Genomic DNA, 17,111 nt, shown 5'->3' with positions numbered 1-17,111 from the left:
AGAGACCTTGGGACACAGGTGGACAGTAGTCTCTCCTTTGATAATCACATCGCCACAGTGGTCAGGAAAAACTACGTGGCACACCTCATCACAAAAGGTTTCTCATGCAGAAAAAAAGAGGTTATTGTTCCCCTCTACTCATCACTCATTAGACCCATTCATTATTGAGTACAACGCCCCTTTTGGTATGTACCTCACAAGACATCTACAACAACTGGAAAGGCCGCATAAATACCACAAAGAGGATTACTGGCCTCAAACAGATGCCTTACGAAGATAGTCTCAAAAAACTCCAGCTTTATTCCGTCGCATATCACCTACTCAGAGGCAATCTCTGCCTAACACACAAAGCTATGTCAAACCCAGAGCTGTTGGACATGCTCTACTTAAAGAAATCCCAATCCTTCCGAGCTACACGCTCTAGGGACCTAAACCTTGTCACCACAATAAACAGAACATGCTGGAGGGATAGATTCCTGTCCCAGAGACTTCCCATACTCTGGAACAGACTACCTATGTCAAACAGAGCTCTTCATTAACACTCTTCAAGAAAAATCTTTATGATTGGATGGGTAATAGGAAATTCACCCCGGGGATCACTTCTGTGGTTGTGCTTGACAGGGGCACAGGAAAATAATTTTCTTGGGTGGCGAAAGCCAGGGTACCTTTTTGGCTAGGCTTGTATAGGCCCTAGGGCCAATAGCCTAGTACCTACCTATGAAGTACCACTCGTGAGGCATCAGAATTGCTCTGCTGAGTCTGTCTGCTATCATGCTGAATTTCCCCGGGATATGCGTCGCTATCAGAAAGCGTTGGGAGAAGGTTGACCACTGCCATACTCTCAGGGGCCTCTCAACAAAGAGGGGTAAAAGATCTGGTTCCTCCTGGTTTGTTTATATACCATATAACTGACATGTCTGCTTGAATTGCAATAGTCCCCAGCAGAAGAGAGTCCTGGAATGCTTGCAACGCCAGTAGGACCGCTCTCATCTCTAGGACACTGATGAGCAAATGGGCCTCGCGATCCTGGCAAATGCCTTGGACTGTCTTTCCCAGATAATGCCCCCCCTTCACCTGAGAGGCGTCCGTGGCCACTGTGGCTAATGGTTGGGGAAGTACAAATGGTCAACCTACTGTCAGACGAGTGGAGTAAAGCCACCAACAAAAGACTTTTTTGCAAGATTGTTATCTATATTTTGTGGGACACAGGCAGTTCCTGCATTAACCACCGAGTGGACAGTAGCTACTGGAGAATTCTCACGTGCAGACATGCTAATGGACTCAAGGTCATAGAACTTGCATTCTTTCTGGAGGAAGTTTGGCAGTCATCCTTGTTGTATCCAATTCTGCTCCTATAAAGACGACACGTTGAGAAGGCAGCAAGGCAGATTTCTCGTAGTTTATTGCAATTCCTACGTGAGAGCAGAGCTGCAAAGGTGGCGTTTCTTGCTTTTATTAGTAGATGCTCGGTGGTGACGGTTATGAGCCAGCTGTCTAAATACGGAAACACCTGGAATCTTAGGCACCTCAAGTGAGCCGCGACTACTGCCATACATTTGGTGAACTTTGGGGCTGTAGCGAGGCCAAAGGGCAAAGCTCGAAACTGGTAGTAACAGTCTCCCAGCCGAAAGAGCAGGTGTCTCCTGGATCGCCTGTCCATTCTTATGTGATAGTACACATCCTGGAGGTCTATCGAGCACATCCAATCGTCTTGTCCCAGAAAAGGGAGCATTGACTGCAGTGTTACCATCAGGAACTTGGACTTACAGATTTTGTTTAGGTTGGAATTGGTCTCCAGTTTCCCATTTCCTTTGGAACTAAAAAGAAGCGTATGCAAGTCCCGGATCTTATTTGGTCTGCAGGGACTGTTTGGATGACTTTTGTCTAGCAACTTTTGAATTTCTAGCACTGTCTATTCCCTTTGACTGGGTGGAACGTCTGGCATCTTCTTTATGTTTGGGACGGGGAAAGAAAAGGCTATGGAGTAACCTCTGGATATGATGGCTTTGTACCCCACTTGTCTTTTTTTATCCGTAGCTAGGTTTCTGGGTACAAAGATAAGCAACCTCCAAATGTCTCCAGAGATGGACAGGTGGGCCACCATTCAGTAGTGCTGAAAGGGCTTACCATAGAAAGACTGTCGCCCTGATTCTGCAGACCCCCCTCTTCCGCGTGGTCGGCGTCTCCATTACTACTTCCCCTTCTGCCCCTGGGGGAAGATTCACCATGTGTGTCCTGGAAAGCAACCTAGGATTTTCATTTTTCCACTTCCTTTCTGACCTTTGGGATATGATCCAACAGGTAGGGAAAAATGGACTCCTATGGCCGAGAGTCTTTCCTTCTTGTTCACACCTGGTTAAGTGCGTCTTTGAATTTGGGTCTGAACAGAGACGAGCTATCGAATGGGGCACTCACAAAAGAAGATTTTAAGGGTTCTGCCAAGTCACACAAGCATATCAAGAATGTCTCCTTAGGGAAACTCCTGAACCCACTGCACTACTCACTTCATCCACTGCACAAGAAATCAGTCTCTGTCTGACCGCCAACAATCCATTGTATGGCAGAATGACATATCCCCCCAACTACCTGTCTCCATAGGAGTTCCCCAAGAATCCATTCTTGGACCCCTACTCTTCTCTGTTTTCACCAATAATCTAGCCTCTGCCACCAAACATGGCACACATACAATACGCAGATGACTCGACCATCATCTGCTCAGCCCAGTCCCTACCCAAACTGCAAAAAGTCAAACAGGAAGCCTTTTCCTCTGTTGAAACTTGGTTATCCGATGCCCAATTAATACTCAACCCAAACAAAACTAAACTACTCATCTTCCAACCCACCAAACATACTCAAAACTCTCACTTTATCACAGCAAGAGACAACACCACTATATACCCAACTGAACACACCAAATTGCTAGGAGTGGAAATAGACAAACTAAAATTTGACATTCACATATCCATGACCATAAAAAAAGTCCACAAAAAACTAGGAGCGTTATAAAGAAATAAGCATCTTCTCACCAAAGCAGCAAAGATTTCAATAGCAAGTTCCCACCTTATCTCCACCCTACTTTATGCCTCTCCAATATATACCAACCTAAGGCAATGCGATGTAAACAAGCTACAGACCTGTTACAAAATAGCCAAATTCGCCACAGGGCATCTTACCGTAGTCACCACAGTCTCTCACTTGCTGAACTGGGCTGGCTTGAACTCCCTCACCTCCTTCAATGGTATCAACTCTCACCTCGCCCACAAACTAGTAAACCATCCACTAAATGTCCCATCCCTCCAGAATCTACTTCAACCCTATCGCACCACCAGACCACTAAGATACAGCAACAAAAATCACTTGCAGATCACTAAAGCCAATAACTCTGCTGGTGAAGCACTATTCTCTTGCACCATAGCCAAATTATGGAACTCCCTCCCACCCACAATTACCTCCGTACCATCATGCACCCACTTAAAAACTTTACTAAAAGCGCACCTAAAAACATGCTGGCTATGCCCTTGCAACTCCCACTAACTCCCACTCTAATATCACCCTCCCCATCCACCCACTACCTTTCTTTCCACTCCACTAACTACCTTGATTATAGCAAGCTCAAATGCTCATAAGCCTAGTACTTATTATGCAGCAGGAACTTCTTATTTTAACATTTGTTAAATGTCTGTTATGTACTTCACAGATAAAGATTCTAGTTGTCTACGGATGTACTATGTTCTTAATCTGTAAATATGTTGCAAGTAATTGCTATGTAAATTGTTAATCACTATGTAATCCAATGTAACTACTGTGTTTATTTTAACTGTGGAGCTTTTCTCCCCGGGCCTCCGCTGAAAATGGACCTATGCCCAGTCGGACACTCCTCGTCAACAAATATAAATAAATAAATAAAATAAATAAATGTAGGAGTTGACCACCGAATTTAAGATAGAGAGCTGAAAAGAAACTTTCTCCGACACCCCTTCAGCTACTGAACCTTGGAGAGAGTCTCCTAACTCCTTCAGGAAATCTCTCTAATCTAGTAAAGTGGGTCAGGTAATTCAGCGGTCTAAGAGTAAAAGTCACTGAAGGGGAAAAAAAAAACCCCACAGAAAAGCAGCTTTCCATATCTGTCCATTGTGCGTGAATCCGGTGGATAAACAGAAGATAATGTCTTAGAGTTCTTTCTTGGTGGCTACCGCGACCACCATAGCATCTACTGGGACTCCCTTAGTTAATACTTTTTTGTCTGAGAGGGAGGTGATGAACTTATTTGGCCTCTGAGGAACAGGTTCCACTGAATCTGGGGACTCCCACTCCTTTAGAGAAACTAAATCCAGAAGTTCGTCAAAAGAAGAAGACACCCAATTGGAGGAAGGGTGAGATCCAAAGACCTTCAGGTACACTGACTTCTCTGCTGAAGGGTTGGTGGACTTCTATCCGCATCTCTGTTTAAGTATTTCTAAGAGGTCTCTAAAGGAGACATCAGGAGGCGACCATGGGGACCTTTCAGCTTCATGGAGGTCCGTATCTGTAGTGATGGACTCCTCTGGGAAGTCTAAAAGCTTCCTCTTACATAATCTCTTCCAAGGGACGTCTTCAGAGGGGTACTCTGGGGAGGTTTCAGGAGGGGGGCACCCTGAGGCCTAGGATCTCCGCATCCCTAAGGATGCAAGGGTATAGAGGCAGACATCGGTGCCTCTGGTGAAGAACGCCCAGAGATGACAGTGGAACTGCCTGTAGAGACAGTACTCTCCTCATCACCTCAAAAGCCCCCTGCCCCTGATCTGAGGAAATCCCTGGATCTTTAGAAGCTAAGGGAATCCCCGGAATCAAGGACAGCGGCTAAGGTAGGAGCTGAGCTCAGCTGAGCTCACCCGAGCTGATGCCCCAAGAGGCAAGTTCGGATCAGACAACTGTCCGATCCGACACCTCCCAGGACCCGACTAGAGAGCGCCAGCTCCTAGACTCCGTGGGCTCAGATGGAGCAGAGGATGTATGAGCAATGATCGGATCCAAAGATTCCATAGTAGGTCTGGGTTCCGATGGTTCCACCAATATCAGCTCAGGACATTCCAGCTCCAAAGTCCGAGGTCGGACTGGAGGAAGAATTGAAGCAGAAAGGGAAGATGTGATCGCATCTGAAGCCCTCCGGTTTGGATCAGAAAACAGCTTGGCCAGCACTGGTGTCCTTAATGGCCTCTGTGCCACTCGATCCATGTCATCATCAGAAAGGCTCCTGGAAGACTGAGTGGAGGAGGCTGGAGACGTGGCAGGTTGGAGTATAGGTGATCTAAGTAGGAGACAACATTTCCAAGACAGGGGACCGGCTCCGCAACTCAAACTCCACCGGCACTGAGGCTGATGGTGCCAGAGCAATAGATTTTTCAGATCAGACAGCCTTAGGATCTGGTGTCGAAATCTTAGTAATCGTTTTGGAAGCTTCGTTGGAGCGCTGGAAGATGAAGATCTCTTCCCAAACTTGTCAGATCTTGGAGATGGAGACTGGTCAGACTTGGATGAACCTGGACCTTCTTGTACTGCTTCTGAGAAAGATTTTTGAGAGACCTCTTAGTATTAATTTGTTTTTCCTCTCCAGAAAAGCCTCGTGATTAAAAGAAAGACAAACTGAACAAGACTCCTGGAGGTGAACAGCTCCTAGGCAATGTACACAAATAGTGCGTCTATTGGTTAGGGACATTTTCTGTCCATATTTCTCACATTTTTTTGAAATCGGACTGTTTTGAATCTTTAGAAGACATCTAGAACAAGGGATAGTAACATGAAAAAAGCTAAAACAGTTTTTTTTTTTTAAACGGCAGCAACAAAGTACAGTTCTGTACACTTAACTTGAATGTAGATGTTAGAGTGTTATTCACAGTTGCAGTCAACACCTGTGGAGTTACCCTGCTGTGGTAGCCCTCGGCCAGCCCGAATACCAGAGTCAGTGTTTTTCTGCGCCGGCTGCTGTCACTTGCTGTCTGACGTCAGGTCGTCAGTGCTATAAGGAAGGAAGCCAACGCCATTACATCAGTTATTCCTTGCCCTAACCAGTCAGAGGCCCAAGCAAATATGGTAAAGTGGTCCTGGTGGCTAAAAGCCACCGTTAGAAACTTGTGTCTTCCTAAAGAAAAAGAGGGTATAAGGGGGAAGGAGGGAGGGAAACCAGGACTGCAACAGTGAATACACTAACATCTACATTTATGGTAAGTGTACACAACTGTACTATGTTCTTCATGTTTCACTGTTGCAGTTATCACCTGTGGGAGGATTACCAAAGCTAAGGAGAGGGGTGGCAGGATTAGTAAGAGACCAACGAATGGGTCAGCATGCCCTGCAGAACTGCAGGGGTAAACGCTGCCCTAGCCTTAGAGAATAGAGGTAGGTGGTAATGCTTGCTAAAGGTATGGACCGAAATCCAGGTGGCAGCTTCCAGGATGTCCCTGGTGCGAACTCCTCTGAGGAATGCTGGGGAAGTGGAGGCTGCCCTAGTGGAATGGGTTTGAATAGACTTGGGGGGGGGGGGGGGATTCCCATGCAAATCTGTAGCGGAAATGCATACAGTGCGATATCCAATTGGAAACGTTTTGTTTGGAATGGGCTTCCCCTCGGCTCCTGGGGCAAAGCTGACAAGTAGTTGGTCTGTTTTCCTGAAGGGTTTAGTACGGTTCAGATAGTATCTGAGCTGTCTGCATGTCAAGTGAGTGCAGAATTCTTTCCCCCTTGTTTTGAGGGTTAGGAAAGAAGATAAGTAGATGTATGGCCTGGTTGAGAGTTGCATTATATACCACCTTGGGCATAAAGGAGGGATTAGTCCTCAGGGAAACCCTGTCTGCGTGGAAGATTTTGAAGGGCTCAATGGCCATCAGTGCTTGAAGTTCTGAAACCCTTCTGGCAGAGGTGACAGCTAGGAGAAAAACAGTCTTTCGGGAGAAGTATATTAGTTCTGCTGAAGCTACAGGTTCAGAGGGTGGTAGTTTTTCCAAAACATAATTCAGGTCCCAGGCTGTAGTGGGTGGCCTTTTGGGAGGTCTGATATTAGAAGCCTAAGGATGGAAGAACATGGGCTGTTCTGTATCCAAATGAGCTGAAATGGCAGAGGTGTGGATTTTAATAGAGAAGAAGAGGCCACTATTAAGTAGCTCCATTAGGTAGTCCAGGATAAGAGGAATGGAGGGTTGAGAGGTATTGCCCCCTCTGGCATGGCTCTAGGAGCAGAATCTTTTCCATTTTCCTGAGCAAGATTTTCTGGTGCTAGGCCTTCGGGCCTCTGTGATAATGTCTAGGACCAGTTTGCTTAAAAGGGGCCCCTTGTTTGCCTTTTGAGTATTAGCCATGCTGATAGTTTGACAGTCTGCAAGTCTGGATGCATCATTTCCCTCCCACCTGAATTAAGAGGTCTGAAATCAGGGGAAGCTGCCTGGGAGGCTAAGGTCAGGTTGCGCAGTAAGGGGTACCAATGTTGTCTGGGCCAATCTGGAGCAATGAAGATGGCTTTTGGTCTCTAACCCCATACTTTGATCAGTACTTTTGGAGTAAGAGGCAGAGGAGGGAATGCATACACCAGGGTGTTCCAGGGGAAGGTCAGGGCATCCACCTTCCATGCTAGGTGGTGATGCTCCCTGGTACATAATTTTTTCAGCTGATGGTTGAGGTGCAAGGCAAAGGAGATCCACCTCCGGAGTCCCCCACGCCTGAGTGATTTGTAAAAAGATTTTTCTGTGTAGCTGCCATTTGTGGGGGTCAAGTAAGTTTCTGCTTAAGTGGTCTGCCAGGGTGTTGTTGATCCCTGGTAGGTATTGGGCTATCAGGTGTAGTCCCATGGAAGAGGCAGTCAGCCAGAGGTTCATGGCTAGCCTGCACAGAGAATATGATTGGGTCCCTTCCTGTTTGTTGATGTACCCTCTGGCTAGCCTGCACAGTGAGTACAACTGGGTCCCTCCCCGTTTGCTGATGCACCACATTACTGTGGTGTTGTCTGTTTCGATAAGGGGAACTTCTGGTCTGAGATGGCGTTTGAAGGATGTCAGAGCCTTTTGCACTGCTATCATTTCCTCCTGGTTGATGTGCAAGGGAAGGTGCTGGGCATCCCAAAGACCTTCGGTGCACCTGGCTTCTAAATGAGCGCTCTAAGCCATGTCCGAGGCATCGGTGGTAATGGTCTGCCCTGTCGGGCAGAGGGTGAAGGAAAGACCCTTGTTCTGGGCACAGGCCCCTGCCCACTAGAGAAACTCGGCCCTTGTACAGGGGATCAGAGGACGAGAGAGGTTTCTAGAGGTTGAGAGTGCTGACACCAAAGGTTCTTTAGGTACCACTGAAGTTTTCTCATGTGAAGCCTGGCCAGAGGAATTAGGATGCAAGATGCCATGTACCCCAATGCTTGCAGGAAAGTACAGTTTTGTACCTACCATAAATGTAGATGTTCGAGTGCTAATACAGCTGCAGTAATCACAGATGGGTTTTCAGCAGTCAGGCGGTCCCTCGGTCGGCCGAATTCCAAAGTCTTGGTCCGGCGTCAGTTGTCGTCGCTTACTCTTCTGACGTCAGTAAGGCCAGCGTATATAAGACACAGCCGACGCCATGTTCTTCAGTCTTTCTTGCCCCAGATGTCAGGTGCCCCCAAAAGGAAGGCAATACATAAATAAGGCTTATCTACATATGCAGGCAATGCAATGTAATGCAAAATCAGTGTAAGCAAGCAAATAAAACATAGCAGGATAACCCAGTCAGGTGGTATGAAGAGGTTGTTAGGCCCCATGCCTTTACCAAGTGGGGAAGGAGGGAGGGAAACCTGTATTGCAGCTGTATTAGCACTCTAACATCTACATTTATGGTAGGTACAAAACTGTACTATGTTCATCGTGCATACAGCTGCAGTAATCACAGATGGGTAGAGTCCCAAAGCTATGCATAGGGTGGTAGGTACTATGAGGAACTGGGTTGAGCCAGAATGCCCTGCAAAACAGCAGTGGCAAAGCCTGCTCTTGTTCTGGAATATAAGGGTAGGTGGTAGTGTTTTGTGAAGGTATGTACAGAACTCCAAGTGGCTGCCTCCAAAATATCCTTAGTAGGAACGCCTCTGAGGAAGGCTGTAGAGGTGGCTGTGGCCCTGGTGGAGTGAGATCTGATACCAGTAGGGACAGATTTCCCATGATAGGAATAACAAAACCGTATGCAGTGGCCAATCCACTTGGAAATGGTCTGTTTGGTAACTGGTTTCCGTTGAGCCCCTACGCATAGGACACAAAAAGTTGTTCTGATTTCCTGAAGGACTTTGTTCTGTCCAAATAATAACGTAGCTGCCTATGGATGTCTAAAGTGTGAAGCAGCCTCTCCCCTTTGTTTTGAGGGTTAGGATAAAAGGTAGGTAGGTGTATGGCTTGATTTAAGGCTACCCTGGATACCACTTTGGCATAAAAGATGGGTTGGTACAAGGGAAACCCTGTCCTGATGGAAGATGAGGAAGGGCTGCACCGCCATGAGGGCCTGTAGTTCAGAAACCCTACGAGCTGAAGTGATGGCCAGAAGGAAAGCTGTTTTCCAGGACAAATGTTGCAGATCTGTTGAGGCAGCAGGTTCAAAGGGAAGCAATGTTAATTTTTCTAGTATGTAATTAAGGTCCCAGGCTGGTATTGGTTGCTTCCTTGGAGGTCTTATATTCTTAGCCCCTCTGAGGAACTGTCGAAGAGTGGGTGAGAGAATAAAGGAGGATCAGTGTTGAATTCTGCAGAAATGGCTGAGGCATGTATTTTTATGGAAGAAAATGAAAGTCCACTGTTCAGCAGTTCAGCTAGGTACTGTAAAACCTGAGGCAAGTTCAATTTTCTAGGGTCCTGGCCTCTTCTCATTCCAACAGCAAAACTGCTTCCATTTTGCAGAGTAAGCTTTTCTAGTAGATGGTCTTCTGGCCTCCAAAATGACATCCTGCACCTCCTTGGAGAGTAGGGACTGTTGTGGTGTCAAGGAATTTTCCATGCAGCGAGGTTGAGTGTTTTCAGCTGACTGTGAAGAGTTTTGTAGCTGTTCTGAGTCAGTAGGAGAGGCATTAGAGGCAGGGACCAGGGAGGAGTATGTGTTAGGCTCCTCAGGAGTGGATACCAGTGTTGCCTTGGCCAATCTGGAGCAATCAGTATCATCCTCGGTTTGTCTGTTCTTGCTTTCAAAAGCACCTTGGGCAGAAGGGGCAGAGGTGGGAATGCATAAACTGTCCATGCTGTCCAATTGAATGAAAGGGCGTACACTTTCCAGGCCTTTGGATGAAAGGTCCTTGAACAAAACTTTTTCAGTTGATGGTTCCTGTGGGAGGCAAAAAGATCTAGGTCTGGCCTCCCCCATGTTTGGATTATCTCTGTAAACACCTGAGGATGTAACTTCCATTCGTGTGGATCGGTCATATTTCTGCTTAGAGTGTCTGCCAGTGTGTTTTCCAGTCCTGGCAAGTACTGTGCTTGAAGTTCGATTTGTCTTTCCAGAGCCAAGTTCCAGAGAGTCATGGCTAGTCTGCACAAGGGGTATGAATGTGTTCCTCCTTGTTTGTTTATGTACCACATTACTGTGGTGTTGTCTGTTCTCATCAGTAATTGTCCTGTATGCAGGAAGTCCTTGAAAGCTGTAATTGCATTTATTACTGCTAGCATTTCTTTTTGATTGATGTGAAGGTGCTTTTCCTTTTGGGACCATCTGCCCTGAATGCACCTGTCCTTCATGTGCGCCCCCCCAGGCGTAATCTAAGGCGTCTGTGGTTATGACTTGTTTTGCTTGAGGCTTGCAGAATGGAAGGCCTGTGTTTACTTGACATGCTTGGGCCCACCATAGAAATTCCTTTTGCAAACATGGAATTATTGGTATAATTGCTTCCAAACTGCGACTGTTGAGACCATAGATTTTTTTAGGTACCATTGAAGTTCTCATATGCAGCTTTGCACATGGGATTAGAAGAATGCAAGATGCCATGAATCCCAGAGCCTGCAGGATTTTCCTTGCAGTAAGCCCGGTACTTTTTGCTAGTGTTTTGAAGTACTGCGATAGTTGCCCTTGTTTTTCTGGCGTAAGATATGCCATCTGGGTGTTTGTGTCCAAAGTTGGCACCCAGGAAGGTTGTTTTCTGAGATGGTGTTAGTCTTGATTTCTCCTTGTTGATGGTATATCCCAGAGAAAGCAGTAACCGTGTCACATATGCCAGATGTTCCAGTAGTATGCGTTTGCTGTCCGCTTGGATCAGGCAGTCGTCCAGATGAGGGTAAATTTGTATCCCTTGAAGTCTGCAGTAGGCAATCACTGATGCCAGGCACTTTGTGAATACTCTGGGCGCAGTAGATAAGTCAAAGGGCAATGCAGAAAATTGATAGTGGATTGAACCTGCAAGAAATCTGAGGTATCTTCTGCAGCTTTGTCTGATTGGGACATGCAGGTATGCCTCCTTGAGGTCCAATGTTACCAGCCAAAACTCCTTGCCCAGCATGGGAAGAAGTTGCTGTAATGTGAGCATCTTGAATTTTGGCACGAGTAGGAATGTGTTTAGGATGGATAAGTCCAAAATGGGTCTCCAGTCGGTTCCTTTTCTTGGTACCAGAAAAGTCTTGAATAAAAACCTTGACCTTGTTGGTGTGTAGGTACCTTTTGTATAGCTCTCATGTTTAGGAGCTTTGAAATTTGCAGTTGTGCCTCTGCCCTTTGATTTTGTGGCAGGTTTGGCATGCCTCTCATTTTTGGAAGAGTGTGAAATTGAAATTTGTAGCCTCTGTTTATAATGTCCAGTATCCATTTGTCTGTTGTGACAATATGCCAATTGCTTGCAAATAATGCTAGTTTCCCTCCCAAAGGTGCTGTCAGCTGAGACTTGCTTGGCATGGAAATGAGGGAGTCATTGGGTTTGCTTCCTGTATTGTTGTGCACTGTCTTCACCACCTCTTGGTGCTGGAGATTGCCATTCTCTGCCTCTATATGATCCTTGTGATTGCCCTCTGCCCCGTGTGTGTCTGTATCTACCTCTTTGGGGCTTGTCAGTGGCGGGAAAGGACCAGTTTTTTGAAGGCCAATTTCTGCTAAAATGTGGTGGTTGGACCTGTAAGAAAGCCTTGACAGTTTGCATAGATTTGGCTTTTTCTTCCATTTTCCGTAGTATGTCCTCAGCATTAGTACCAAATAATACATCCTTTTGTAAAGGAGCATCAAGAAGTTTAGCTTTCACATGATCACGTAAATTTTGTTCCCTAAGCCAGGCATGCCTGCGAATGACTGATCCTGTGGCAGCCACTCTACTGGAAGCCTCTAGGGCATCATAACCACATTGTAAGGTGTGTTTACCCACTTGCTCCGCACTATGCATCATATCCTGTAACTCTTAAATCTGGTTGTTCAGGTTGAGACATTTTGTTCCTTAACTGTGATAACAGGTACTGTTGATATTTAATCATATGAAACTGACAGTTTAAGACCCTCATGGCTAGGGTGGCCGAGGTATATACCTTTTTACCCCACCTTTCTAGAGATCTGGATTCCCTTTCTGCAGGGAGTGGATTCTTGGCAGTGGAGGCCTTTAATCCCTTGGGGCCTTCTGAAATGGTTTCAGGGTCAGCATTATGGCCTTTATAGAGAAAATAGTGAGAGCTGGGTACTCTGTAATACCCATCAGGTTTTACTGGTGCAGGAGGCAGAGAATCAGGGTTAAGGCAAGCCTCCGAATAGACATCATCCAGTACATCCAAAACAGGGGGTATAGCCAGAGGTCTGTGCTGAGGTAACCAAAGAAATTCCCTAAGTCTTTTCTTGGAATCTGAAAAGTCTTGGCCTTCCCAATGGAAGTGTTCCCTCAAAGTGTGCAAGGTTTCCCCAAAAGAAAAATCCTCAGGAGGGGATACAGTAGGAATGGACTGTTCTGCATCCAAATCCTCAAAAGGGGAGTAAGAGTGTTCCTCTGCATCAGAATGTTCTGATAAAATGGATCCCTGATCAGAAGAGGGAGATTCTTCCTCCACTCTGGGTCTCTTGTCAGGAGGGGGCTGAGAACCTCTGATAAGAGTAATTAAATCCTCAGCCATTTTAAGCATCTGTTTCTTAGGCATGGGTCCAGGAGATGGGCCCTGTGCAACAGGCCTCGTGGGATGCCTGGCTGCTTTGGATTTAGTAAAAGCCTTTATTGAAAAAGAAGATGAGGGCCTAAATACACCATGGGTGGAGGTGGACCTGTCCACATTAGTAGGCTCGACATTGGCAGGGGCTTCGGTTGTAGTCTGGGAAAGGACAGAGGACCCAGCGGTCTCGGGTACAGAGAACACCGCCAAAGGAGTGTCGTCGGTAGTCAGGGACTGCAAAGGCGTCTCGCTGAGAACCGGACCGCGTGTAGCCTGTTTTGGCGTGGTGTCGGCAGGGACCGCGTGTCGGTCCTTTTCCTTGCGTTTTTTGGACAAAACGGTAGTCTGAGTGCCCGACGACATCTTATAATCAAAAGCTTTACCAAAGTAGTGTTGGGCGAACTCCGCCCGACGCTTGATAGTGCGTTTATTGAAGGTAGCGCAAAAGCGACAGCTCGAGACGTCGTGGTCTGGGCCCAAACAAGGTATGCAACGGGAATGGAAATCCTTGTGCGGTATTTGCTTCCCACAAGAAATACAATTATTAACTTTTTCTGACATCGGTCTGAGGCAAGAAAAGTTTCCCCAACGGGGTACTTAGCTTTAAAGAAGACTTCGGTTCCAATTTTTTCGTAATTCAGGAGCTGGCCGACCGGCACTTGCGAACTGCTTCTGCTTCGGGCACCGCGCGGCAAAAAAGACTGAAGAACATGGCGTCGGCTGTGTCTTATATACTCTGGCCTTACTGACGTCAGAAGAGTAAGCGACGACAACCGACGCCGGACCAAGACTTTGGAATTCGGCCGACCAAGGGACCGCCTGACGGCTGAAAACCCATCTGTGATTACTGCAGCTGTATGCACGATGAACATCTTCCTCCCAGTGAGCTGACTTCTGGAAGCCAGCTAGGTAAAATACAGAGGCAGGAAGCTCTGCTTTTCTGGGGACAGGATGGCCATTTGGGATGCTGTGTCCAGCAGTGCTCCCAAGAAAATGATCTTCCTGGAGGGCGTTTGCTTTGATTTCTTTTCGTTGATGGTGTAACTCTAAGGTGGTTAGGAGGGTTTTGACAAAGAGTGGTCACTGAAGAGCTTTTCTCTGCAATCTGCCTGAATGAGGCAGTCATCCAGATAAGGGTAAATTTGTATATTTTTTCTGTCTGAAAAAGGCTATGGCTGGGGCCAAGCATTTGGTGAATACTCTGGGAGCAGTAGATAAGCCAAAGGGTAGTGCAGAGAACTGCAAGTGTGAGCCTGCTCTGAAGTGAAGGAATTTCCTGCAGGATTCCCTTATGGGGATGTGGAGGTAGACATCTTTTAGATCTAGGGTAAATAACCAGGCATTTTTGTCAGCATAGGAAGCAGCTGCTGCAAAGTTAACATTTTTAATTTGGGGACCACCAGGAAGGTGTTCAGAATGGATAGGTCCAGGATGGGGTGCCAGGTGCCCCCCTTTCTGGGAACAAGGAATAGTCTGGAATAAAAGCCTTTGCCTGTTTGATCTCAGGGGACAGGTTCTACTGCCCCTTGGGATATGAGAGTTTGGACTTGTTTCAATGCCTCTGCCACTGATTTGGAGGCAAGTCTGGGTACCCTCTTGGAATTGGGAGTTCGTTGAAGGCGAATTTGCATCCATGAAAAATGATTTTTAAAACCCAGAAAGCCAATTTTCTTTGCAGAGGGAGTACCTTCCTCCTAGTTTTTGGTGAGTGAAGAGGGCATTGGGGGACAGGGAGTCATTGAGAGTTTTTCCCATAGAGGGATGGCTTAGAACTCCCTGCCTCTGGAGTGGAAGAGTTCCACTGTTTGGTTCTCTGCTGTCCCTGGGATACAAGTCTGGGTGGTCTGTCCCTGCGGGGCTTACCTTGCCCCTTGTCTGCTGGGTACAGGAAAGGACCAGTGTTCTGAGGGAAACTTCCTGCTGAACCTAGGAAGTTGTACCTGAAGGATATCTTTCACTGTGTGAATAGATTTTGCTTTGTCTTCGATCTTTTTTAGTATCTCTTCTGCTTTTTCTCCAAGCAAGTGGTCCTTATCCAAAAGTGCATTAAGTAATTTAGATTTGACATGATCGGGAGAGGTTGTTCCTTCAACCATGCATATCTCCTAATGACAGATCCTGACACTGCTGCCCTGCTCAAGGCTTCTAGGGCGCCCTATCCACAGTGTAATGAATGTTTAGCCACTTGACAGGTAGAATGCAGTAAATCTGCAAACTCTTTCGAATTGGAACCGTCAGAAAAGGTTGAAATCATTTATTTTAATAGCTCCGAAGTGTGTTGTTGATATTTTAACATGTGGAACTGACAGTTTGAGTGCTCAGACAGCTAACGTTGCAGGGGTGCATGCTTTTATCCCACCTGTCCAGAGCTCTGGACTCCTTGTCACAGGGAATAGGATTCTTTGCAGAACTAGCCTTAGCTCTTTTTGGTCCCTGTGTAATGACCTCCGGGTCTGCACAGGATTTCTGTACAGGTATTTGAGAGAGAGTCCAGTACTCTAATACCTGTAAGGTAATCAGGGAGGAGGGCATTGGGAGTTGAGCTGGATTCATGGAAGACATCATCCACCACCTCTAGAATAAGAGGGACGGCAAAGGGTCTGTGCTGGGGCAGGTCTAGAAACTCTTAGTCTTTCCTTAGACTTAGGGAAATCCTGAGATTCCAAGTGGAAATATTCCCTGAGGGTGTGCAGGGTTTCGCCAAAGGAAAGACCTTCTGGTGGGGAGGCAGAAGGAATGGATTCCACTGCATATGAATCCTCATAAGTAGTCAGAGGTTGTTGTTCTTCAAAATCTGAATAATCAGACTCCTCAGACTCCTGTCAATATTTCAGGAGAAAGGACTCCTGTCAATATTTCAGGAGAAAGGTCTCTTCCTTTTAAAAAGTGCGACCTGACTACCCCTGATAAGGGTGACAAGGTCCTCCACCACTTTAAGCATTTGAGCTTGGGGTAGTGGTGCAGGAGTAAAATGGTGGCTACAGGTAGTTTTTCTAGGAGTGGCCTTGCTTCTAGGCCTAAGAGTGTCCGCCGGTCTGAGAGAAATGGTAGCTGAAGGCGAAGACGTCTGGTTTTGCCTAGATTCAGTAGTATGAAAAACCTCCTTGGAAGCCGGTGCATGTGTTGCAGTTCCAGACCCAACCAAGGTAGAGACTACCAAAGGCTCGGAAGATGAAGATTTCTGTGGCATACAAGACTCTGAAAGGGTCTCAAGTAGAGGCCTACGAAGGTATCCAACTGGGTATCGGGGGCTGCGTGAAGGCACCTAACTGAATTCCAGAGAACTGATTACCTACTCTGCGGTAGTCATCGGAAGGCTTAGCCTTGTGCAGTCTGTCTATCTTTATCCTTACGTTTTTTCGGAAGGTCTACAGCGGGTTGGCTGACAAATGCCATTTTGGAATGCGAAGATGGAATAAGAAAATATCTGGCTACAAGAAGAGCTCTAATAAAGAATGGTTCTTGCGTTAAAGAGGGCACAGAACCGGCAATGGGGGGACCTCATGGTCTGGGCCTAAACAAGTGACGCAGTAGAAATGGAAGTCTGTGTGGTATTTGCTTTCCACAGGTGAGACAATTGTTATCTTTTTCGGACATCAGTTAGTGCAAGAAAAAAGGATCCCCAAACAAGGTACTTCGCTTGGGATGTTTTCAGCTGTAATTCATACTCTGGTAGTGACTGACCAGCACACTTGCTAACTGCTTCTGCTATGGGCTCCACGGCAAGAAAGACTAATGTAATGGCGTTGGCTGCCTTCCTTTCCAGCACTGATGACCTGATGTCAGACAGCAAGTGACAGCAGCCGACCCAGAAAAACATCGACTCTGGTATTCAGGTAGCCGAGGGTTACCACAGCAGGGATCACCTCAGAGATGATGACTGCAACAGTGAAACACGAAGAACATCAGCAGCAGCAACAATTAAACAATCAACTGTAATTGCAAAGAGGAAAAAGGGAAGGCACAGCCCTCGAACTTAAACGGGCTATGCTTGGAAGACTGAAAGAAGGGGAACCCTCTGACTTAAACAGGCTAAGGGTAAAG

At 46.6% G+C, this 17,111-nt stretch overlaps 1 protein-coding gene across 1 annotated transcript in view; it reads right to left on the bottom strand.

Annotated features, from left to right (window-relative positions):
• Positions 1-17,111, bottom strand: part of ABCE1 (ATP binding cassette subfamily E member 1) — a 1,045,252-nt gene that overhangs the window by 816,032 nt on the left and 212,109 nt on the right. The window contains exon 10 of the mRNA XM_044062259.1: positions 16,440-16,449. Within this exon, the coding sequence (XP_043918194.1) occupies positions 16,440-16,449 (10 nt within the window). The remainder of the gene's footprint in view (positions 1-16,439; positions 16,450-17,111) is intronic.

This window comes from Protopterus annectens, chromosome 2.part1 (assembly GCF_019279795.1).
Source record: "Protopterus annectens isolate FY-2018-M chromosome 2.part1, PAN1.0, whole genome shotgun sequence".
In the NCBI taxonomy this organism is placed as follows: Eukaryota; Metazoa; Chordata; order Ceratodontiformes; family Protopteridae; genus Protopterus; species Protopterus annectens.
This window is presented reverse-complemented; position numbering and strand designations above follow the sequence as displayed.